The following is a 25120-nucleotide window of genomic DNA, read 5'->3' as shown; positions in this document are numbered from 1 at the left end:
TTCAGCCCTCATTTCATATGTCTTTATTTAGGTTTTCAGCAACTTGAGAAATGTGTGCTGATGGTGGAGGGGACAAGTTTCATGTTTCAAAGTCAAAAGCAAGTTGGCTGTGCACAGACTCAGGGGAAAGAAAGGGGAACTCACATTAATTTAGATCTAGCTTGTGCCCAGTGTTGTTAGGGACTGTGGTGTCCTATATTGCTCAATGTTTTCCCCCCTCAAAGCAGCCCTAGGTTATGATTGGGCCGTTTCTGCCTTCCATCGTAGAACTCCAAGGCAGAGAGCTGTGGGCTCCTTCTTCCAAATTACTTCCCTAGTCTTAGCCTCGTCCTGTCAGCTGTGGGTCTTCAGTGAAGATTCAACTAAATGAAGGGTTTGCTGTGCTGTCTATAGGATGATTATTAACTACAATAATGAATTGCTATGTTTCATATTTATCTGTTGGTGGACTATTTGGGAATTCCTTACTGTCCTTAACCTTTTATAATTATCTTTGTTGGTTGTTGTTTGCTTGCTTGTTATGGGTGCTTTAACCTCAACATCCATAAAAATGCCGGAATTATCTGTGACTTGGACTAGTCTACAGCTGGCAAAAAAAAAAAAAAAAAGTACAAAGGATACTGGGAATGGGACAACACAAGGGAGAATGGGAGGATGAAGGGGAGAGGGAGAACAACCAAAACAACTTTTATTCCGGGAAAAAGAAACTATTATAAAATCCAAGTCTTTGTAAAGGAGGGACAGGCCTCAGAATCACTGGGCATCCCTATTTCAAGTGGCAGAAAGGGGTGCACACAGGAGTCACAGACCTGTGTATTCACAATGATTTTGTGAAGTACTTTCATTGCTTGAGAGCTGTGCAACTTTGATCTGACAGACACTTCAGGGGGTCTCAGGAGGGAGAGCTCTCTCTTCTGTGGTCCTGGCATTCTTTCCAGATCCATGACATTAAGACTACTGGTGGTTACTTCCTGCCTGGAGGGCACTGAATCTATTTCTGGATGCTTGCATTTCACTGGAAAGATCATGTCCTGATACATAAGCTTTTAGATGGCAGCAGCTGTCAATTAAAGGAAAACCGAAGTTCGCTGGTGGTGTGGGGCACAGGGTTTGCCACAGACACACTCATGTACAGCGGAAGCATAAGAAATGTAAGGGGTTATGGGATGGATGAATAGAGGAAAAGCAGCAGCTCGATAGTCATCAACTTGATTGGTGAGTCAAATAGTCAGGGGTAAGCCAAAGGGATATTTCTTACCTTCAAGATTTGAGTCAACAACAAAAATACTGAGATGAAAGAGGCAGAAATGAGTCTTAGTCAACTGGCTGGCTACAGCTTCAGCTACGGCTGTGGTAACACTTAGATATTTTGTAAGATTTGCCTGAAGCTACTTCTCGGGGAACATTCTGAATAATACACCCTCAGTTTCTGCAGAGAAAATTGTTTATTAAGAATAAATGCAAAAGCAATTTGAATCTGTAAGGCAAATTCCCCATGCTAATGTCCAAAGAGGAAGCTAAAAGTCATCAAAGGATTGGTCGATACATACTAGGATTGTAAGATTTGTAGACTATGTGCCACCACTTACGAACACATGGTTATGTATATGTAGGACACGAGGAAGGAAAAAGTTACCTCCCTACGTAAAATCTTCTGTACGATCAAGCCACATTATTTATGTAAGTAATTATGTTATCTTATATAGAATATGGGTGATTATGGGTGAGCATAAAGTTTAAAAATACTTAGCTGGGCATGGTGGATCACGCCTTTAATCCTAGCCCTCGAGAGGCAGAGTCGGACAGATCTCTGTGAGTGCCAGCCTGCTCTACATAGCGAGTTCCAGAACATTCAGAGCTACATAGTGAGACCCTGTCTCAAACTCTGCCCCCAACCCCCAGTACTTAGGTTGATATCAGATATATATCAGACACTCCAAAATTAGTTGTTCCTTATTTATCTTCTTAAGAATGTTACATTCTGCAATAAAATGTTATCAAAATAAATAGATTAGTTAATGAACTAAAAATAAAATGTTAATTGTATGAACAAAAACATACATTGAAACAAAGCAAAATGAAAAAGAACTCATTGGCCCATTGAAAGATTATAGTAAGATAGAGCTATTGGCAGTAAGTAACCTCCTGCCCCTGGGATAACTTTACTTTTTGTCATGATTCTAAAAGTGTCCGGTCTTGTAAAATGGTGTCTATCAGCTGTTCAGCTCAAAATATCTATCTGCGGTTGTTTCTGAGTCTCTGTAGTAGGTCAGATAAATGGCTGACTGGCTCCTGTCCTCCCCACCCCAGCGTAAGCCATGGGTGAAGTCACTGTATCCTACACTGTGTTCACTGGAGAGCAGGACACGCTTTATCTAGCATATTCAGGAGAGATGTTGGCAGTGTTCTTCTGAGCCTGAGCTGGCTGCTGAGGTGACGCTGACGGGGTTGCTTATGTACCACCCAGGGTGTCGTCTTCCTGTGCTCTCGGCTTCCTCCTGGCACCCTGCCTGCCTCAGAGGTGCCTGTGGCTTGATTTCTTGCTACTTCATTCCATGAACAAAACCTAGTCTCCCTCAAGAGGACTTAGGTCTGCATCTCTTGTGGAGACAGTGTCATGGTGATTTCCGTATGTCCGCTCTCTTCTCTGTCAGCTCCGCTGTATCTTTACTAGCGGTTGTTTAAGTAACTTATTTGGTTAATGATAGGACCTGAGTCAGGATGATAAAAATAATGACCCCATTTAAGCATGATCGGTGCTGAAAATACCAATCTTCAATAAGGCAGAAAACATCAATACACAATTATCATTTTATTTAGGTATCAAAATACACTCTGGACTTCTTGTTGGTTTGTTTTGTTTTCGAGACAAGGTTTCTCTGTGGAGTCCTGTCTGTCTGTCACTCTGCAAACCAGGCTGGCCTCGAACTCAGATATGCCTGCTTCTGCTTCCCAAGTGCTGGGATTTAAAGGTGCATGCACCACCGCCCAGCTGATGCTCTGAATTTTTAATACATTAGAGTTACCACAAATAGACTTTCTCCCTTCCTCCCTCCCTTTGTCCCCTCCCACTTTACCCCTTTCTTCCTGTCCTTCTCTCCTCTCTATCTCCTTCTTTCCTTCCCTTCATTCCCCTCCTGTGGTGTGTGTGTGTGTGTGTGTGTGTGTGTGTGTGTGTAGACAGAAAGAAAGAGAGGATACTTCAGCTCTGAATCATTGACTTATCTGGTACTAGAATCTAAAGTTATGTGGACCTGTAAGGAAAGCATGGGACAGTTGTGGTTTCTGAAGACAGGAAATGTTCACAGGGAAAAGTTCTATTAAGTACTTTACCTAGTAAATGTCTAAGACAGTACAAAACCAAGCTATGATTACCTCATGAAAGAAATATCTTAAAGTAGTATTGGTAACAACTACTCCTTTGAATTGATTTAACATTTGTTTTTGCCTTTGTCACATGGCAGCCCTTCAGCTGAACAGCCATTCCATTTCTACAGAACAGCACGAGGCCCTAAAACCCTTACTTTGGCAGAGCTCTGCTGTATCTGTGCCTGAGTGGACGGGACCCTCACTCCCCTTGTACATGCAGAGCTCTGGTTGTTGTGCTGTTAGGCTTTTGTCTGGACTTCTCCTCCTATTGCTGAAAAAACCAACGGTCCATAGCAACCTGGTCACCATTTGCAGTTTTGAATGTATTTCTGGAGATGACATTGTCTTAGGAAATCTCCTGTTTTTTATATTTCATACCCTATTTGGGAAGGGGACAAGTTCCTAAGCAATGCATCTTTTCTGCCTGATGAGCAAGTATTAGTAATACTAAAATGCAAACACTTAATTGTTAAAACTTCAGATATATTCTGGGTAATTTTTTTTTGTTTGTTTGCAATACGGTCAAATTTGTAGCTTATGAAGCTAAGATTAATACAGCTCAGTCATCTGAAAAATGACCCCCCAACACAGGCCATCTGAACACAGACAATCATAGCAGAGAATGCCATCAGTAAACTCTCAGGCTCAAAGGTAGAAGCTGTGGCTTGGCAATTGGCTTAGGTGTTGGAGATCTGTGTCGGTCCAGCAGAGGACCCAAGTTCATTTTCAGCATCCACATCAGGCAGCTTACAACCATCTGTGCTGGCAGGAGCATTTGGCATATCTGGCCTACAGTGTACCTGTGCTCATGTGCACATACATAACAGATTATCAAAGACATCACAAAAGGTTCTGATTTGGGGATATCGGATTGATGATGGTGATATGTATCTCTAAAGGGTACAACAACAGGTTTTCTGGGAAAGCAGTGTATATCATTGCTGTGAGGTTTATATGACACAGAAGTAGGTATTCATGAGTTAGATATCCACTCCTGAGGACCAGAGAGATGTCTGTCCCAACAATTCACGGTCAAGAGTGATGGACAAGGAAGGGACAGTCAAACCATAAGGGTGAATGAGCCTAACCTGCAAAATATAGGGCAAGAGAACAAGAAGACCAAGGGTAGACACTGAGGCTTCCTACAACTAGAGAAAGGCCTGGAAGAGGGCTTCGTAAACCATCCATGGTGCTTTGAGAGGACCAGTTCCAGTGGCCCTATTTGGAATTAAGTCTCTAGGAGTCTTCCAAAAAGGAAAGCAGGAATCTCCAGAGGTCCCAGAATTATTCCAACATTCATCCCTGGTTGCGGAGTTGTGGAGAAGAAAGGAGGGAAAGACAGAGCCAAAGAGGCAGCGAGAAAATCAGGTGCACCTGGCATCTTGGAAGCCAGAGGATGAGAGAGTTTTGAGAAAGGGCGACTGATTAGAAAGGTTAAAAAAAAGGCCCTAGAGCTTAGGTAGCTTCCCTGGGTTGGAGAGAAGTGATTCATTAGTAATCATGAGGAGACTAGCTTCACATGTGGAGACTGTGAAGTCTAGAAGGAGAGCAAAAGATAATCCTTCCCACTGGGCTCTTCCTTTAGTCTTTAGCATGAGATGTCTTAAAAGTAAACAAGATGGGATTGAACTCAGCTGAGGTGAGGTGAGGCAGGTGAGGCATCAATGAAGACAGACGCGCATTGGCAGGAACGAGAAATAGCTCCATCTGAAAGGCTCCCTGGAGTGTGCCGAGCTTGGACGTAGCTGGTTTTCACTGGTTTGATGACCGCACAGGAAGAACTTGACATAAATAAAATGAATGGAACCATTTCTTAGAGTTAGTGAGATTTTACAGGCTTCATTGCCAATTTCAGCATTTCCCCAATAGGACTGCATCCTTCTGTGGACTGTATTCTGTAGACTGTATCCTGTATTCTGCAGACTTCATGGGTTCCCCACAGGAAACATCAGCATTATAAATCCTGAGAGCTTGGTTAGGTTGGAAGTGGCCATCTTAAAAAGCAAAATGTTTCAAGAATATCTCAGTGTGGGGAATTAGAACATGGAGGTTGGTTTGTAAGTGACAGGACTGAGCTCAATCATATCCAAGTGGCAGGGTTGGCGCGCTCTCCTTGGGTGGTCTCAAGTTGGGCCAGTCATCCGTTAGTCCTTTCCTTGATCTCTGCTCCATCTTTATCCCTGCACTACTTGTAGGCAGGACAAATTTTGAGTCAAAGATTTTGTGGGTGGGTTGCTATCCCTTCCTCCAGTGAAGTCCCTCCTGCTACAGGAGGTGGCCTCCTCAGGCCCCATGTTCCCACTGCTGGGAGTCTCAGCTAGAGTTACTGCCTAGACTCCAAGTGATCCTCTCCCACTGATCTTAACTCTTCCAGCCTCCCCCCTCCCCCCTCCCCACTCCTGATCCTCACCTTTGTTCTCCTCCCTTTCCCTCTCCCCACACATCCCTCCCTCCATCTACTTCAGATGTCTATTTTTTTTATCCTTCTGAGTGATAGTCAACCTTCCTCCCTTGGGTCCTCCTTGTTACTTGGGATCTTTGGGTCTGTGGATTGTACATGGTTATTCTGCACTTCATGGCTAACATCCACTTATAAGTGAGTACATACCATCCGTGTATTTCTGGGTCTGGGTTATCTCACTCGGGATGATATTTTCTAGTTCCATTCAATTTACCTGAAATTTTATGATATCCTTGTTTTTAGTAGCTGAATAGTGTTCCATTGTATACATGCATCACAGTTTCTTTATCCATTCTTCAGTTGAGAAACATTTTGGTTGTTTCAAGTTTCTGGCTATTACAAAAAAAGCTGCTATGAACATAGTTGAGCAAGTGTCTTTGTTGTGTACTTGAGCATCTTTTGGATATATGTCCAGGAGTAGTATAGCTTGAAGTCTTGAAGTAGAACTATTTCAAATTTTCTGAGAAACTGCCAGATTGATTTCCACATTTAACTGTGAGCATTCTTTTTCAGTTTTGAAGCACTGTAATTCATAAGACGTTCAGAAATAATAGCACTTATTTTCCAGACTCCTTTTATCTGTGAAGTGAATTAGATATATTCGTTTCAACTTACACCTTGGGCTGGAGAGAAGTCTCGGCCTTTAAAGGCTCAAACCAGCCCTGACTCGTGGAAGGTGTGTGGGTTCATAACACCTGTGAAGCTTTGCTGGCCTTCACTCTGGTCTCAGGCTCTATGTTGCCTGTGAATAGCCTCTACTGGGCATTATATTTGATCGTGTCTGTGTGTCAGCCATGGTTTCTGTGATGCTTTACCATAGCCTTTTCAGCTCCCTGCAGAGAAATTCCCCCTGAAGTCTGTGACTCCTCCTCCTCCTGCTGTGCCCTTCACTGGCACATTCTCACTGGTTTTCCTTAAACCTTGCCATTTTCCTGACCATCTATAGTTTTGTTTTGTTTTGTTTTCTTTTTTTAACCTATTTTACCCATGAGCTGCAGAAAAGGAACATAATGTTTCAATACTGGTCACTGTAGGTTTAGATGCAAGCAGGTGTTCCTGCTTTTATTTTCTGTTTAGAATTTTGTGTTATCTTGCTTGAGTGAGCAAAAGCACTTGCTGTCTTGACTAACAGGAGGTAGACACAGGAGAATCAACCAGAGGCTCCTGGCCAGCTACCTGGAGTCCACAGCACAGCAGCAGAGGGAAGAAAGAGCTTGTCTCAGCAAGGTGGAAGCAGGAACTGGCCCCTGACATCTGCCTTCTGAACTGCACATGTGCACTCGTACATGGAGTCAGGGTGGGGCCACGCGAACACACACACACAAAACACAGACACATGCACATGAATACACACACATATTCAGGTACACAAAAACATATAAAAATTTAAAATTATTCAGCATGGTGTTCTTATAAGTTTTCCAAAGGAATCTTTAAATCCAAGAAATTACCTGAGAACCATGAAAGTAGGATTTTTTTCCCTTTATTATTTAATAATATCAGAAACAAATGTTACTACAGTTTAGTAGCACGTTATTTTAGAAATGAATCAGAAGAGAAGTGGGTCTTTCACAATGCCAGCACTTGAACAGCTGACATGGAGAAGCTGGCTGTTTGAGGTCACCCTTTCTTTCCCCCCAGCACACCCACTGGGTTAGTGTTAAAGCGTCTCTGTGTTTGATGTTGGTATTTGAGATACTGCCTACTTCCAGAGTACTTTGAAAAATTAGTTAATATGTGTGTTGACAGCTATTTCCAATGTTCACCCAATGAACCTGTTGGGTACATCTTTCTCTTGTATCTACTACAAGGAATTGTACGTGTTTTCTGGAGGATTTTGAAGAAACTTGTGAGAGAGAGAGAGAGAGCAGTGGAGAGATCCTGATCATAGAATTAGGTCATCACAAGTGACCTTGTTTCTTTATAGTTCTGAGGCTTCAGGTTGATTCAGGATCAGCTCACATTTATGAAGTTTTAATCCTACAATATGGTGCTACTGCTTCATATGGATAGTCACGACGGTGGGAACTTTTCTTTCAGAACAGAACAGAAGAAAAGAGAAGGGAAGGTGCAAGAACAGAAGAGAAGAAAAGGAAACAGAACAGACCACCAAAGTGTTAGGGCGCTAAAGTGTCTGGCTTTGCCAAGTCTGTGGGTTAGACGAACTTTTTCCATACAGATTTAGCATGTCCACCAGCCATTATCAGATTCTCCTAGCCATCCGAAGATCATAGTTAAAGGTTTCTTAACTAATGGAGAACATTTTTGAGAATCGTTTCTCATTTTGACGCTTAATTTGAAGATTTCATCTGGCCTGGCTCTAGATTTGCAGGATGAAAGGTCTTGGACGTGGGATGCTTTTCACGTCCTGTGCCGCCTTTAAAACGCCGATGCTGTGGCTTGTGTTGCTCCACATCATTTGTACTGCTGTTGAGTTCCTAGCGGCGCCGATGACTTTTAGAAGAGTCCCTATCATGTTTCACTAGATGTGTGAGACAACTGCATGTTTTAATCATAGAATGTGTAATATAATGGACTTATTGCTAATTATTATTTGATTGGACAAACTAAACGAAAGGGCCGTTTAGTTTAGAGCTGGAGGCTGCTAAATCTCACAGCTCTGTGAGCGCCCTCTGGTGTCTAAGTTAAAATCAGCAGAATTCAGGTTCTTTGGGGTGCGGAAACATTTGCCATTTATTGAACACCTACTAAGCGCTAGGCAGGCTTGTATGCACAGGTGCAAGCTTTCTGTAATCCTCATCTGTGTGTACTGGTAGGTTCTATAAGATGTTAATTCATCTGTCACTTTAGTTTTAGCTGTTTTTTTCCCCTAATAGTTTGAATTTGGGTAGATAATGGGTTTTTAACAGATTATTTTCACTTAGCAGTTACTATTTCCTTTAAAAAGTTAGCTACAGTTAATGACTCTATAACGCATACAACAAAACAGGAGTTGCTCATTCTCTGCAAATAATTAAAAAATTAGAATGGGCGAGTTTTAAATATACTTACCTTGCAATAGATTAGAACTTCAAGTTTCAAAGACAAAAGTAACTTTTAAATTAAGGGCTTTTCCTGCTTTTGTGAAACCTGAAACCGTGTCCTAAGTTTTGAAAGTGCAGCAGCACCTTGCCTGCAATACAGAAAGTCAGACTGGGCTCCCCCGCAAATGTCTGTCTGTTGGGGAACCCACAAAACAAAGATGCCGGTTGATGAACAGACACTCCATTACACCAGGAAGTTCCGGCCTTCCCCACTGCAACATGCCCCAGTCAAGCCCTTAAAGGTCCTGAAAGATGGCCCTGGAGACCGGCCTTTCCGCTGTGTCCCTGTTTCTTCAGCGGAAATGCCCTAGGACTGGAGGTGGCTAACAAGAAGGGAAAGGGCAGGGCAGGAGAGGGCTCAAGAAATTGACACTCTTGGTGAACAGTGCAACGTTGACTTTTAATGAGTTCTGTGCTGAGTTTCAGGCTATCTTGAGCTAGAGTGAGGCCCTGTCTCAAAAAAAAAAAAAAGTTGATTTCACAATCTGGGCAGATTTGCTATATTTTACACATTCTCAGATGGAAAAACAGATTTAGGATGTGTAATTGAATTCAGTTAATTCACACATCTGAAGATTTTGTAGAGTCCTTGTGTAGATGTTTTAGAATCAACTTAAATATCAAAGTTGTTTTTTTTGTTTTGTTTTGTTTTGTTTTGTTTTAATTCTAATCTTTTGATTTAGTGACTTCTTAAGTTTGGGTAAGTTCTTGACTCCTTTAAGACTGAGTTTTGGGTGCTGTAGAGATGCCCAGGATGGCAACGTGTCTTCTGCTCACGAGAACCCCAGTTCAACCTCTGGCACCCATGCAAAACCCAGGCAGGCTAGCAAGCCTGTGATCTCAGCTCTGGGGAAGTGAGGAGACAGGAGGACCCCTGCATCTCCCTGGTCAGCCAGTCCAGCTCAAGAGATGAGCTCCAGGTTCTGTGAGAGACTCTAGCTCAAACACTAGAGGAAGAGCAACTGCAGGCTCCTCCCGCTTAAGCTCTGACTGCACATACTCACTCACGCATGTGCTCACACCTGGACACACATGATTTTACACATTCCCGGGCCTCAACTTTTGCATGAATGAAGGGATTAATCGTGTAGTCTTCTGGCCTTACTGTGAGAATAAGACAGTGTTCCTGTTGAGGCTTCTCATGAACTAGTGGCCTGTGTATACAGAGGATTATCTGGTGTAACCTACACACAGCTTACTAGAGTTTAAACCCATCCTCGAGATGACATCAGTAGTAACATGGGCATCTAATGTTCACCCACACTTATGCTCAGTTCTTGTCCAAGCACGTCACACTTGTTTCGTTTCTTCCCCCAATCCCTACAGGAACCCACAGGTTCCAAGTGACTTACTGTCTTAAGTCGCCCTCCTCCCAGTCACACTTGGAAAGATCTCCAAACCCAAAGTGCCGTTTCCTTCACACCATCTGTTACTAGTCACAAAACTTAAGGAAATAGTACCATGGAAGAGAAGTGGGGAACACAGAAAGAAATTGACTTTCTTCCATCTCTGAGTCTGGTGAGAACATTGCAGCCTTTTGTCATATCTAGTAAGGGGTTCTTATGGTGGTGTAATGTATTCTAAACCCTGCTTCACAAATGTGTATCAAGCGTGTGCCTGCATGCTTTGTGATGAGCAGTGTCCTATGCTTCTGCCACAGCACAGCCAGCTCTCCTCTGGAGGGGGTGCCGAAGGCTGAAGAGCTAGTTTTCCATTATCCCTGCTACAGTTTTTGCAATATCGTAGTATGCAAAGGAGATGAACAGCAAGGAGTGTGAGTAAGGAGAGCACCCCGTTAGTTCTGTACTAACGATCTTATTTTGTCGGTTAAAATTTCCAATTTTCATTTATATATACACTCGTATATACTGGTAGAAATCAATATTGGGATATTAAAAACTAAAGTACCAGGCACATATGTATATTTTTCTATTTTCTTCCCCAAATTGAAATTAAAAAAAAAAAAAACAACTAAGCGTGGGCTTAATTCTTAGAATAAGGGGGATGTTTTTTAATGTGGATTTTTTTTCCCCTTAGTTTGTACTAGGGACTATGCATTCAACTGTGCTAAGAATTAGCCATTCTAGTACAAAAGAGTGGAAGGACGTAGCATCCTAATTTGTTTACCTCTTTTGTATTCAACCACGTAAAATACTTTTTCTATCGTGGAACTGATTTGATTTGCTACAAGTTTAGTTTAATAATGTATAAGATGACTTGAAAATGAGATTATAAATCATCACAGCATGACATTGGGTAAAACAACATGGATTTTTTTTATGGTTTTGTCAAGGATATTTATGAAAATTAGCTTTCTGGAGACAGTCTTTGCAAGCATCACCTCTTTCCAAATGAATCCCAAATTTCTTCATGAAGAAAATTGCTGAGTATTGAGTTGCCTACTTTATTATCCAGCCGAAGCCTACTAGAACAGATACTTCACTATTATTTTGAAAGCAGTGTATGTTTTCCCAGTAATGATACAGAAAAGGGCTTTTGCATTGTTGAGAGGTTGTTCTTAAGCCCAGCTTCAACCCCAAATACAGTCAGTCACCTGGGAGATATTTTTAAATGCTGATGGCCAGGTCTCCTGCAAGCAGCAGCATATCAGAGCTTGGAGGGAAGGCAGGTGTTGGTTGGTTTTTGTTTACAACTCTTGCTGGTGATCTCAAGACCATTCAGCTCCTTCACATGGAACGGTAGATTCAGAAGCACAGAGGTTAAGGGAAGAAAGTCTTAGAGTTTGGGAAAAGCAGATGTGGAGATCTTTACTTCTCTGCTGAGTTTTTTGGCATTCCCAAAAGGAATGGGAAAATGCTCTAGAAACCAAGGAAAATGCAAAGCCGGCGGTGACTTACAGATTCTTCCTGGAACTAATTCTGTCTAACAACCTGATCTGAAAGTCCCTCTTTGTTGCAGTCAAAGTTGAGGGTTACCTCTGTGGGAAGCAGCGTCAAAAAGTGAAAAAAAGAAATATTACAAACTGTATGTGTGTATGAGTGTATGAACATAAAAATAATTCCTTACAATGTTATTATTTTTCTGCATTTTCTTTATGGCTTCGTCGTCATACTTTTGACACATATTTTGAATCAAGACACGTAATACAAATAGAAGATTAGTTATTGCTTTCTATTTATGGAGTTACATTTCCAGCACTTATCTCTGGGGTTTGTGTTGGATGGGACCAATAAGATTTGGGGCTAGGCCAAGATAAGTAAAGTCAGAGCATCTGCAAACAAATGTATATAGCTAATCCCACTCAGAACAAAGCCATCCTTCCTCCTGGCTATTGAATTGCCATAATTTCTCCCCAGTGATCACATCCTATGTCAGTAAGGACCCTTGATTGCTAAGGCTGACAGTCCTTTCTATAGAGTGGATAAATGATACATATCATATCATTGAATGTATATGTACCTAATATACCTTTAAATTTCCATAAGCCAGAGACAGCATCTATAAACTGGAAAGTATCTGTTGTTGGAAGCACACAGTAACACACATGAAAGGCTAGTGGTCCTTAACCCATCCCCCATGCCCACTCACCACTGGTTATTCTGTTCAAGAGCAACTTAACCTCAGCACTGGAATCCTGGGAAAGTTTGACCATATTTCATGTCAGGTAAACATCTCTTCTTGTGGCTTCTGAAGGGCTCTTTGTTCTAAGAATCATTGCTCTTAATATAGAATTCAGGGTAGGGGAAGAGGGGGTATGGGGCACGCAGGAAATAAAGGCCCAGGACATTATGAACTCTCAGGGAAGCCATCCTGAAGAAGCCATGTCATATATACATACATATGACCTCCCGGAGGGCTAAGGAAACCCCATAACTGGAGAGAAACTGAATGATAAGAAAGGGGCACCGTGAGCAGGAAGGCCAGGCAGTAACGGCAGTAACTGTCATCCACAGGGCTACCACCACCCAGCAGGAAGCAGCTTGGATTAAACAGATAACAGCTTAACTTGGCAAAGGTGTCTCTAATGTTCATTTAAAGATGCAGGGAACAGAACTCAGCCAAGAAACGCACAATTGTATGCAGTATGCTATTCTTGCACATATGAACTTCTGGGCCATTTTCAGACAGCAAATTTGCATGATACCACTTGCGTGGTTCCAAAGCACTGTTTGTTGTTTTTAAACTTCTGGTGACTTTCTCTAGGAGAGAACATTTGTTTGCAAATGTCAAATATGTTCTTGAGGAAAACACCCATTTTTTTCATGTATAGGCAAACAGTGAAGGTGGCGTTTACAGCCCCATGCGCTTCAGTCTTTAGTACCGACTTCTGAACCGGAGATGAATGAGCTGGATACTGATTATAATTTTAGACAGGGGTTTTGTTCCCCCCCCCAGCAGTATCTTCAATGAAAGCCATTGTTCTATAGTGACAGAGCTTCTACTGCAGGTCGCCTGGCTCGACCTTGGATGGTCTATTTTTCACAGTAATTTTAAATGTTGGTGATTTCAGAGACAAATCAAACTGAAAACCTCATCACAGAGAAAATTAAAATTTTTTTGCCCCCCCCCCCGGGTGTTATTTCTCCTGTGTTGGTTTGGAATCAGGTAGCCCTAGTAGCTCCTAGTGTTAACCCTGTTGATTGACACATAATACAAATACCTCTTCCTTCCCTTTTCACTCTTACCCCTCTCTCCTTCCTCCACCCTTTCTGTCTTTCCTAGTTTTTACTCAGAAAGCTCCGTGTTCATCTGCCATTCTTTATCAGGGTTTGGGCTACGGCAAGCTGTTCTTCCTGTTGCTGAGCACTGTTGTCTGTTTGCCTTCTCTCTCAGCCCGTCTTTCCTGGAATACTCTATCATAGTGAAAGGTATCATTGTTTTACAGGACACCAAGCCAACAAAGAATTACCCATGTTCTCTTCTTTTTTTTTCTTTTTTCTTTTCTTTATTAATTATACTTTATTCACTTTGTATCCCCCCATAAGCTCCTCTTTCCTCCCCTCCCGATCCCACTCTCCCCCCCCTTCTTCACACATGCCCCTCCCCAAGTCCACTGATGGGGAGGTCCTCCTCTCCTTCCCTCTGATCTTAGTCTATCAGATCACATCAGGAGTGGCTGCATTGTCATCTTCTGTGGCCTGGTAAGGCTGCTCCCCCCTCAGGGGGAGGTGATCAAGGAGCAGGCCAACCAGATTATGTCAGAGGCAGTCCCTGTTCCCATTACTATGTAACCCACTTGGATACTGAATTGCCATGGGCTACATCTGTGCAGGGGTTCTAGGTTATCTCCATGAATAGTCCTTGGTTGGAGTATGAGTCTCTGGGAAGTTCCCTGCGCTCAAATTTTCTGGTTCTGTTGCTCTACTTGTGGAGTTCCCGTCTTCTCCAGCTCTTACTATTTCCCACTTCTTACATAAGATTCCATGCACTCTGCCCAAAGTTTGGCCATAAGTCTCAGAGTCTGCTTTGATACTCCGCAGGGCAGAGCCTTTCAGAGGCCCTCTGTGGCAGGTTCTTAGATTGTTTCCTGTTTTCTTCTTCTTCTGATGTCCATCCTCTTTGCCTTTCAGGATGGGGATTGAGCATTTTAGTCAGGGTCCTCTCTCTTGATTAGTTTCACAAATATCTTCCTACACTTCTTCCACAAAATCTTTATGGCTCAGGGAAGTCAATACAAATGATTCCATTTGAAATATATTATCTCCCTCTATGCAGGCATTGTGAGTTTTCGCAGGAAGCCGTACCTGGCGTGAAAGTCAGATGGGGAAACACGTGCCTAATGATCTGAAGATCAGAATGGGAATTTTTGCTAGACGCGTATAAAAACTTAGCGACAAGTGTTCAAAGTGAAGAACTGCGGCTTCCTCTATACTTACATCACCTAACTGATGCTAATGCTTTTGTCTGTTGGAACTAAGCACAGAATATTCAAGTGTTGACTAAAGAGGATAAAAGTCAAAGATAGCAAAAAGAATCTATGACACCTGTCTTAACCTTATTCTTCTTCCAACCAATGCTTTGAAATCACTTTAACATCATCATCATCATCATCATCATTATTATTATTATCATTATTATTATTATTAGGGCACCAGCTCAAAGGCTGAAGGTTTGTGGTGGTAAAGATCATTGCTGTAAGGTTGACTGTTGTACATTTTAGCAGAGCTGTGGCCCACTTGAGCATTTCCTTTATGTTGGGCACCTTCTTCTTCCTCTTCCTCTTCCTTTTCTTCTCCTTCTCCTTTTTTTTCTTCTTCTTCCATCTTGTTTTCAAAGACATTTTATCTTTGTTGAAAACACCAGCCATCCCACTAAGTCTAAAATACAGGGCGTTTGGTTTCAAATGCTATGATTATTTGCATGCTGATTATTCATTCCGCTTTCCATATGCCCAGTCATCATCTTCCAGTTGCAATAAACTCTGCTTTAATTGCTGAGAACGATCCAAACAGCGTCTCTAAAAAGTGCCCTGGCGATGTTGCCTGTGCTGATCAGTGGGGGAGGCAAAACACGAGTTCTTTCCCGCACACCAGCCTCTGAATTGCATCGAACGGCGCTTCCTCATCTTGTTCAGGGGACTTAGCGACCTCCTATACCACTGACTTCTTTGCAGCCTTTACATCACTCAGGTCCTTCGAACAAAGAGCATTCGGTCTGTATGCAGCAGAGCTATGTCAGCAGAGAGCGACTCACTTCTACCCTTAAGTTGTACCCAGAATAATGAGGTAAGGAGAAGCTGGCTGAAGAGAGCCGCGGAAGAAGCTCGCAGCTTTAACTAACCACTCTGTTCTTAGAGAACGACATTGTTTCCAACAAAGCTGATGAGCGTGTTTCCAAATGCTTCAGGTAGCCCCGGCGGAGAGCGGTGTGGAAGAACCTGCCTGGAAGAGAGAGATAACCAGTGGCTGGGGGTGACGCTTTCCAGACAGCCAGGTGAAAACGGATCTGTCCTGGTAGGTGTTGAAGGGGGCCCGCAGACCGAGCTCAGCCCCGGCATCGCACATTCCAGGCGTGACCTTCTCATCCTTGTTTTACTTTTGTCTGACCCAGGCCTGTGGGCATAGGTGGAAAAATATATTTTACATGAAGAATGAAAATAAGCTCCCCACTGGCGTTTGCTACGCCGTGCCTTCTGACTTGCGGACAGAACTGAGTAAGAGGATGGTTCCCTGTTACCAAGGTAGGTGTGGCGCGGTGCGTCAGGATGGGGAGAAGCCAAGGAAGGCCTTCAGCTGGCTTTTCTTTGCGCTTTCGTTTTGCCTCCTCACAGACGAAGATCTTAGTGATGGCCATTGTTTCACTCAGAGCATCCCGTGTAGTAGCTCCCTGCTTTTGAAAAGCAGTCCTTCGGTCTCATTTGAAAAAGTGTGGAAGCTAGCTGGTAATTATCCACTTACGCAGTATATTTATTTTCAAGTCAGTATAAGCACGTCTAATGCCTGGGAAACAGGATCTTTAAAGTCATGAAATTACATAAAAAGCTCTCATTAGAAAGAAAATGAGTACATTTCCTGTTTTCCTAGAAGCTTCTAGGAGTATTTAAAAGGGTTCAAGGCATTAGTAAAAGCAAGGCCTCCCTAATTCCCTTTCCCAGGCTCATATGTATTTCTTGAAAATGTAAGGGATTAGTGTCCAAAGCAGAAATTCTCAACCTCTGGGTTGCGACCCCCTGAGGCCAAAATGACCTTTCACACAGGTCACCTAAGACCATCAGAAAACACATATTTACAGTATGATTCGTAAGAGTAGCAAAATTATGGTCCTGAAGTTGCAACAAAAATAATATGTTTGGGGGTGACCACAAGGCAAACTGTATTAATGGATTACAGCATTAGGAAGGTTGAGAACCACTGGCCTAACGTTTGAAGTCTGTCTCAGTGGAAATCGATTGCTGTGGGCATTTTACATACAGAACTAGAATAAAAAGATTAGTGTCAGAAGCATTTAAGAAATTTGAAATCATCAATAACTCTAAAACTGTTTTTAGAACACTAAAAATATGTGTGAATGCCAATTCTTTCTAATGATAAAAATACTTTTACCATCTCCATTATCATCCAAAGATGATTTTAATTAACTGTTAAAACTTTAGACGCATATTTAAATTTACCTACTGATTCTGATAATTTTAGGGTCTTTCATGTCTGGATTCTGATGTCACAAAAAGTCCATATGATAAATGTTTGTTTTACCTTTGAATGCAAGAAGATAAAAGGTGAATATTAAATTTTCAATTGTAATAAAACAGTCTGGAGTTCTACATATTTATTATTCCCTTTTTCCTAATAGTTTTGTTTTATATACTTAAACACTTTCATGCAGGAATTATTTTTTGCTAAGATATCTCTAGCTATAGCCTTTTGAAAGTCAAGATTATATAAACATAGCCCACTGCAATTTATAAAATAAGGGCTCAAGGAAAATTCTAAAGGAGTGCGAAATCATGGCAGAAGATGCTAATGTAATGATGCAGCAACGTGTCAAAAGGAAGGAGTTGTCCTGGGTTTTCTTCTTACAGAAGCTTATGAATGAAAGCGCTTCAGAATAGGAAGCAGGGCTGTGTCACTTTAAAAACCCCCAAAGCACCTAAACACAGAGCTTTGCAGTAGAACTTACAAGTCCAGATGGGTCTTGATTCTTTCAGTGAGGCAAAATGGGAGAAAGGGGATAATCCCCTCAATAAATTGGTGTGAGAAAATTGAATATCCACCTGCAAAAGAGTGGAATTGGATTCTTTTCTTATGGCATACACAAAAGTAAACTCAAAATGGAACAGAAATGTAAATATGACACCTCCAGCAATGGAAGCCCTGGAGAGAGTAAGCACCTTGACACTGTCTAGTCAATGATTTCTTGGAGGTCACAACAAAAGTTCTAGCCACAGCAAGAAAGAGATGAGAGCAGGACAGCAGGCAGCAAGGCTTCTGCATAGCCAGGAAGGCCATCAAATGAGCGGAGAGGTCTTTCCTTCCCAGGGAAAGCGGACCAATGGCTGATGGTTGCATGAAGGCCAGTTGGTGTTACTAACCAGCAGGAAATGTAAACCAAACCCTGTAAGATCACCTCTTAACCATTAGAATGGGCAGTTACCAAAAAGATGAGCGATAACTGATAGCAAAGGCAGCATGAGTGTGAATTACCACAGCATGACAAAGGACTCTGTGGAGGCTTCTCAAGACACTGAAAATAGAAACCCACAAAACTCAGCAGTCATTTAAGTAGGTTGAGAGTTTCATGGGTGGCGCATGTATGTGTGCATACATACAAAGACATGTCATTAGGAAGTCCTGCTAGTTAGAACACAATATGCCAGGCACAGAAAATAACACATAAAAACGCATGTGAAATCTAAACACACTAAATGCAAAGAAACAGAATGGCAAAGTGTTTGCGGAGGTGGGAGGTGGAGAAGGATGAGGAACTGCCAATCACAGGACCTGGAGGTCCAGTTTTATAGGATGAGTGAGTCTAACAGCAGGAGGGGTGTCTTTAACATAACAGCTTGTTGTGGCTGATTGCCATTGTTTTTGCTAAACAAAAAGTTACCATGAAGACAGAGTGTATTAAGTTGCTTTAGGGAATAGCCATTCTATGGAATGTGTGTATGTTCCTCAGCACAGACTGTTGTGCACCTCCAACATGTATAATAACTCGGGGAACTGCAAACCCAAACACAGAAATGCTACTGTGTAGGTTCTCACTCACTGATTCTTTTTAACTTTTAGTATATGTTGTGAATCTTCCCCATGAAGAGAAAGCAAAGGGAGAAATGCCTTTACCTGTGATTCCTGATAGTACCTGTTCTCTTCCCTAGGTTTCCATCTCCAGGATTGCCTTAGTTTGTGTTTTCTTTATTGCTTCTATTTCCATTTTCAGGCCTTGGACAGTTTTATTCATTTCCTTCACTTGTTTGATTGTATTTTCCTGTATTTCATCAAGGGATTTATTTATTTCCTACACCTGTTTGAATTTTCTTGTATTTCTTTAAGGGGTTTATGCATATCCTCTCTTAAGGCTTCTATCATCTTTATAAGGTTGGACTTAAGGTCATCATCTTTTGCTTCAGCTGTGTGGGAGTGTCCAGGGCTTGCTGTAGTAGGATAGCTGGGTTCTGGTGGTGCCACATTGCCCTGGCTCTTGTTGATTGTGCTCTTACGCTGGCCTTTAGCTAGCTGTCTGTCCCTGGTGTTGGCTGCGTGTTCCTGAGGCTGACAGTACTCCTCGGGGAGGCAGGCAGAGCCTTGAGCCTGAAAGTGGAGCCCAGAGAATAGCAAACTTCTCACTTCTGCTGTGTGGGTGCTCCTGCAGGCCTGAATGTTCCTCTGCTGGCTGTGTCCCAGGTGGTCAGAAAAAAAAAGGCTGGGCAGGCTCTTAACTGGCTCCTCCTGGGACGGCAGGCCTCCTCCAGAGCCCGATTCATGGTGATAATGTGAAGATTAATACAGGAGAGCTGAAGGGTAGTAAATGATGACAATTACTGCTATTTTCAAAAGTGAAATTCAAGATACAGATCTTAAGAGGGATGATATCATTATCATAAAAATTAATCCTGAACAATTTGAAGTCTGAGTCAGGAGGATCTTGGGTTCAAAGCCAGCCTGGGCTACACAGTCAAACTCTGTCTCAAAAATATATAGTCCCAATTTGTCTAAATCAATATTGAATATTTTATTTTAGATTTTGTGAAAAATTTTGGAGAAAGGTTTGCATCGTGTCAAGCTGGAATATCTAGTTTTTACACACAGGTAACAGCCCAGTATTAACTCCAGTGACTGCGTGTATAGAAGAGTAATTCTGGAGATTCTCCAGACTCATCATAGATGTTACATTTGAATAACATCTCTTAAGCTGTAGACTATTGTCACCCTGTTTGTACCTTTTAATGTGCCACATATAATTTTAGAAAATTAAATTGTAAATGATGGATACAACACAGGATTAGCTAAAAGCCACACTTGAGACTAACGCCCCTACCAAGAATTTAATGGAGATCTAAAGAAGCTAGTTTTATTTTGGTAACTTAAAAACCAACACTATCTACCCAACTATATTGTTTTTAATTACCAGGTAAGGGTGAAGGAGATACATGAGTCTGTTTTTCATCAAAATTATGATAGTATGAGGGTTAAATTTACTTGACTATCAGAGGTGATACCAAAGTCTTTTTACTCCCTGAGCCCTCAAGTTAAATAATCATAATAAAAATAAATAAATTTTGCCAGCTCTCTCAAAAACCCATGATGATCCATGAATGTTTTCCAACTCCTTGGAGATAAACATCATTTTGTGTTAACTGCTTCTATACATGTTAGCATATTTACAAATACTTATAACAATTCTTTCTTGGAAGTGAATACATTGAAAGTTCAGAATTGCTTAGAGAATATACTATATGTTAATTAGGTTTGATTGCTATGAGTTGTTATGCAACAGAGAGAAGGGCCTGCTTTTTCCCTCCTTCCTTCCTAGTCATGGTAAAATATGCCTTAAATTTTACTAGCCTTTTTATTATCTGAGCTGAAATTGTTAGGGACACTATTCAGTGATTTTTGCAAATTGAAATAAATTAAGCCCTTTCTCCTCTCTGGTAACACATGATTATCTTGGTAATGAACCCTAATGAATTATACACAGATGAGTGTCTTTCGCTGACCCACATTGCCTTTGTCCCCAAAGCTTACTCTAGTGTATAATGGCCCTGCCTTTCATATTTGAAAGCCACTGGTAAATGTGGAGGGAGTTTGAGTTTCTTCTCTAAAATTCTACTCTTGGCTCTTCTGGCTGTTTAATATATGGTTTTATATTAATAAAATGTTCCCATTTAAGAGCATCAATATAAAATCCACTTCCTGACTATTTGCCTACAATGTCGTATGTTTGTAAGCGGTTTGGGGTAATGAGATTTAACTTTCAAATGATGAGTTTTTCTCTTGCAGGATTTAATCGTGATGGGGGCCCCGGGATCATTTTACTGGACTGGCTCTGTCATCGTCTACAGTATCACTGCAAACAATTACAAGGCGTTCGTAGACAGACAGAATCAAGTAAAATTTGGAAGTTACTTAGGTACCGAAAATAGTTGACCAACTCAGATTATCTGTGCCTTAGAAACTATATGTGCTGTTCTAAATGTCCCATTGGCCAGTGACAATTAGGTATATCAGAAACTGTCTCAATTAAGCATAAAGCCAATTACTTTTCATTAACTCCATGTCTTATTATGACGTTGGTGACTACTGTCTTCATCCTTCTGTCTTTATGTAAGAACTGTTTAATGACTACTGTGTCTTAGGAAGTACCCCCCTTCCTTCCTTCTTTTCTTCCTTCCTTCCTTCCTTCCTTCCTTCCTTCCTTCCTTCCTTCCTCTCTTTCTTTCTCTCTTTCTAAAACAGAGTCTTTCTATATAACCCTGGTTGACCTCTGTCTCCTGAGTGCTAGAATTAAAGGTGTGAGTCACCACTCCTGGCTCTCTAGGAAGTTTTTATACTAAACTCTGTATTAATTTACTCATTTAAACACATATCTATGAATATATTTGCATTAATTCATAGAATATCAAATGAAAACCAATGGATCTCAAAATAGCATTCTAGAAAAAGGAGAATATTATGAAGTATATTCTAAAAATTGTTATTTTGACCTTTCTAAATAGCACATTAGTTTTAAAATATTATCTTGGATTGTTTCTCAGAGTTTAACTATTTTTATTGTCCTTTTCTCTTTTCTCTTCATTATTATTTCACAAGGCAAAAGTATCATATTTTGTCACCAGTTTCTACAAAACTCAAATTTTAAGTCATTGTTTCCCCTTACAGTAGAAATTACATATGTTCTGTAGTTTTTTTAAACAAAGGTTTATTTGACCCATCTGTGCTTTAAATGTGACCATCTCGTGCTCAGAGCGCTAGGAAGAAGCGTTTTAATATCCTTCGAACAGAGCCCATAGGACATCCCATTATCTGTGACTGAAGGACGTCATGAGTATTGCAGATTATGTCTCTTTATCAGGCAAAGCAATGTTTTTGTGTAAAGTCCATATGGTGGAACTGTTGCATGAGATCTGGAAGGATTGTCATTTGAAAGCGTCAGCATTTCTTGTACTCTCAGCCGTTGTGGCTGTAATACTGGAAGCCTGCTGCACATTATATTGCCTAGAGAAAAATAGAACAAGTTTCAAGGTCATATTTTCAATATTGATAGCTTTAGAAATTCAAATCCGTGTCCCTGTTTTTATAACATGTATGTTAAAATTGCCTGGATGACCATTGTAAGTTAATGTTTTTGAGGCATTTTTTAAAGTAGACATTTCGAATCGTTTTGATTCACTCCGTTGCAAGGAGTTAGAAAAGCATGTAGCTGCTGTCAATGGTGAATGTCATGCATTTTTCCCCTTTTACAAAGGCTACTCAGTTGGAGCCGGTCATTTTCGAAGTCCACATACCACCGAAATCGTGGGAGGAGCCCCTCAACATGAACAAATAGGAAAAGTAAGATTAAAGTGATTAGCAGTGTGTTGCATCAGTTGAATTTGTTCAAGATTTATTTGTGGCTCTCAGATAAATTTGGTTGGGAAATTTTTAAGGAGAATCATAGCTTAAGCAAGGCTTTGCTACGAGTAAATTGCTTATAACATACAATTATCTACAGATACCCCGGGAAGGTACTGGTTATTATTTAGTAGAAGGGAGGTCAGACAGGTATTGCTGCATGGTAAGACTGGAAAGAACAGACCAGAAAAATTCTGGTTCTAAATATTTCCACTTTGCCACTCAATTTTTTGCTAAACCTTTTTTTCTGTGCCTTCTCTCTGGGATCCAAAAGTTAGTTCCTGAGAGAACAGTGTTGCAAGTCAGGCATGTTGGCGTGATTATTAATAATTCATGTCACACTTAAACTTTTTAGTGGTAACAATTTTATTAAACATGTGATATTTTATATTTGTTCATTTATGAGTTTTGCAAATTGATGTTTTGATTAAACCAATAAGTTGTGTGCGTTTTTCTTAAAGAGAATATTTGATAGGAAAGTAAAGGCCTTTGAATTCGTTCCCCCACTGCAGGCATATATATTCAGCATCGAAGAAAAGGAACTGCACATCATCCATGAAATGAAAGGTAAAAAGGTAAATACGGCTCAGCTCTTAGGGGTGCCGAGGGCTCCTGAGGGGAAGCCTGTGCGCTCTCATTGTGCGTGTGCTCTGCTTTGGCACAGTTTGGCTCATACTTTGGAGCTTCTGTCTGTGCGGTGGACCTCAACGCGGACGGCTTCTCAGATCTCCTGGTCGGGGCTCCCATGCAGAGCAGCATCAGGGAGGAAGGGAGAGTGTTCGTGTACATCAACTCCGGCTCGGTGAGTCTGATGGTCCCCAGGCCGGAAGTCACTTGTGAATTATAATTTCAACCTGAAACTGCTCTTATTTCAGAACTCTGAGATGATAGATTCTTTATGAAATTCCTGCGCGCATCTATACAAGTGCATGGCACATGTGCGCACATGCCTATCTGTGCCATGGTGCCTGAGTGGAGGAGCTCAGAGCCAATCAGGCCTCTCCTACTACAAGGTCCTGAGATCTAGCTTGGGTCGTGAGACTTGTACAGAAAGCGCTTTTATCTACGAGTAGTTTTGTCAGGTCAAAGATATAGTCTTAATTGTATTTGATGGACCAAAGTAAAATTTCTAGTGCTGTACGGAAAATGAAACAGCACAACCGTGAGCAGCTGCTCTGGAAAGGGGAGGTCGGAGCGCAGTGGAATCTATGTATACAGCTTGTGTGGGCACGCTCTAGTAACTGAAATCTCCTTCAGTTTCATTTGGGCACAAAATAAAACTTGTAAGAATGCTTTTTGGTAATAATTCAAAATGGATGCTTATATAACCCTATAATCACTGTACTCACTTGATTTAGTAAATTATGGAGTGTTTGTTCTTCGGAATAGATGACACACGCGATGTTTTCAAGGTCTTGACCTGAAAGCAGAAATAAGGTGTGCTGATAAGACACTATGGCACACTTCCTCTGGATTATTTCTTAAAATAGTCGGAGATTGGTGTCATTTATTCTGAAGTGGATCCTGTGGCTTGGAAATAAGAGCAGGCTTGTGAGAAAAACGGTTCATGTCTTAGGACAGAGCAGCTTTTAGTCAAGGTGTAGCAGAGCGCACTTGCAACCTCGATAAGTCAAACATGGCAGAGAACTTAATAAGGGCTCATTTCCAATGTCAAGCCAAACTCCATGCGACACAAAGGAGAAAGGTGTCCAGTCTGAGAAAGATGGAAGAGTCTCAAAATTCTGAACCTAGACTAGAGGCGTCACACATGCAGAGATTCCCTAGACTCTTCTTTAAAATTAAGTTTACTATGGAGAGGGCACATTGCCCTCCAGACAGGGGTCTCCACGATCTGAGCGTCCCAGTCACAGCTGGGCTTAGGTGAGCTGACTGCACCCTTATCTAGCAAGTGTCTCTTATTTTTCCCTTGTGGCAAATACATACTCTGCTTCTCTTAACAAGGAAATGTTTAGAAAATAGTTTAGGAGTACATGGAGAGAACTAGAACTCCTGCACAGATGTAGCCCATGGCAGCTCAGTCTCCAAGTGGGTTCCTCAGGAATAGGAACAGGGACCATCTCTGACATGAACTCATGGGCTGGCTCTTTGATCACCACAGGGGAATCAACCTTACCAGTCCACAGAGGAAGACAATGCAGCCAGTCCTGATGAGACCTGATAGACTAGGGTCAGAGGGAAGGGGAGGAGGACCTCCCTTATTATTGGACTCAGGGAGGGGCATAGGAGAAGAAGAGGGAGGGTGGGATTGGGAGGGGATAGGGGAGAGGGCTACAGCTGGGATACAAAATGAATAAACTGCAATTAATAAAAATAAAATTTAAATTAAAAAAAGAGTAAAATTTACCACTAGAGTAATGGATCATTTTCTCTCACTGAAATCTTAGACCACCCCCGTATGAAAACACGCAAAAGAAGGGCCCAGAGAACAAAGATAGAGCCTCTTCTCTAGGCTAACCTTTGCCTTCCCCTCTGACTTACCCAGAAGCACTGCCATTGAATACAATACTGGGACCTCTTTAGTGTTTGCTGTCCATCTTTAAATCCTGTAGTATGCATTTCTCTCTCTCTCTCTTCACATTTAATCTATTTTTAAACTCTCTGAAATGCCACTAGCCACTAAGAAGCAGAATATTTTCTTTTCCTCATCTGCTACTGCCTGTGCTAATACGGGAAAGAAGTCGCTAAAGGAGTCTACCCTTGTTTTTTCATAGCTTGGA

The 25120-nt window shown here is 41.5% G+C and overlaps 1 protein-coding gene across 1 annotated transcript in view; it reads left to right on the top strand.

Annotated features, from left to right (window-relative positions):
* Positions 1-25120, top strand: part of Itga4 (integrin subunit alpha 4) — a 74979-nt gene that overhangs the window by 1802 nt on the left and 48057 nt on the right. Inside the window, exons 3-9 of the mRNA XM_021643315.2 lie at positions 15682-15788; positions 15886-16015; positions 19513-19580; positions 20772-20901; positions 22237-22322; positions 22895-22957; positions 23047-23184. Of these exons, the coding sequence (XP_021498990.1) occupies positions 15682-15788; positions 15886-16015; positions 19513-19580; positions 20772-20901; positions 22237-22322; positions 22895-22957; positions 23047-23184 (722 nt within the window). The remainder of the gene's footprint in view (positions 1-15681; positions 15789-15885; positions 16016-19512; positions 19581-20771; positions 20902-22236; positions 22323-22894; positions 22958-23046; positions 23185-25120) is intronic.

The sequence above is a fragment of the Meriones unguiculatus genome, chromosome 8 (genome assembly GCF_030254825.1).
Source record: "Meriones unguiculatus strain TT.TT164.6M chromosome 8, Bangor_MerUng_6.1, whole genome shotgun sequence".
Lineage (NCBI taxonomy): Eukaryota > Metazoa > Chordata > Mammalia > Rodentia > Muridae > Meriones > Meriones unguiculatus.
Note: the sequence above shows the minus strand (reverse complement) of the source record. Positions and strands in the feature narration are given on the sequence as shown.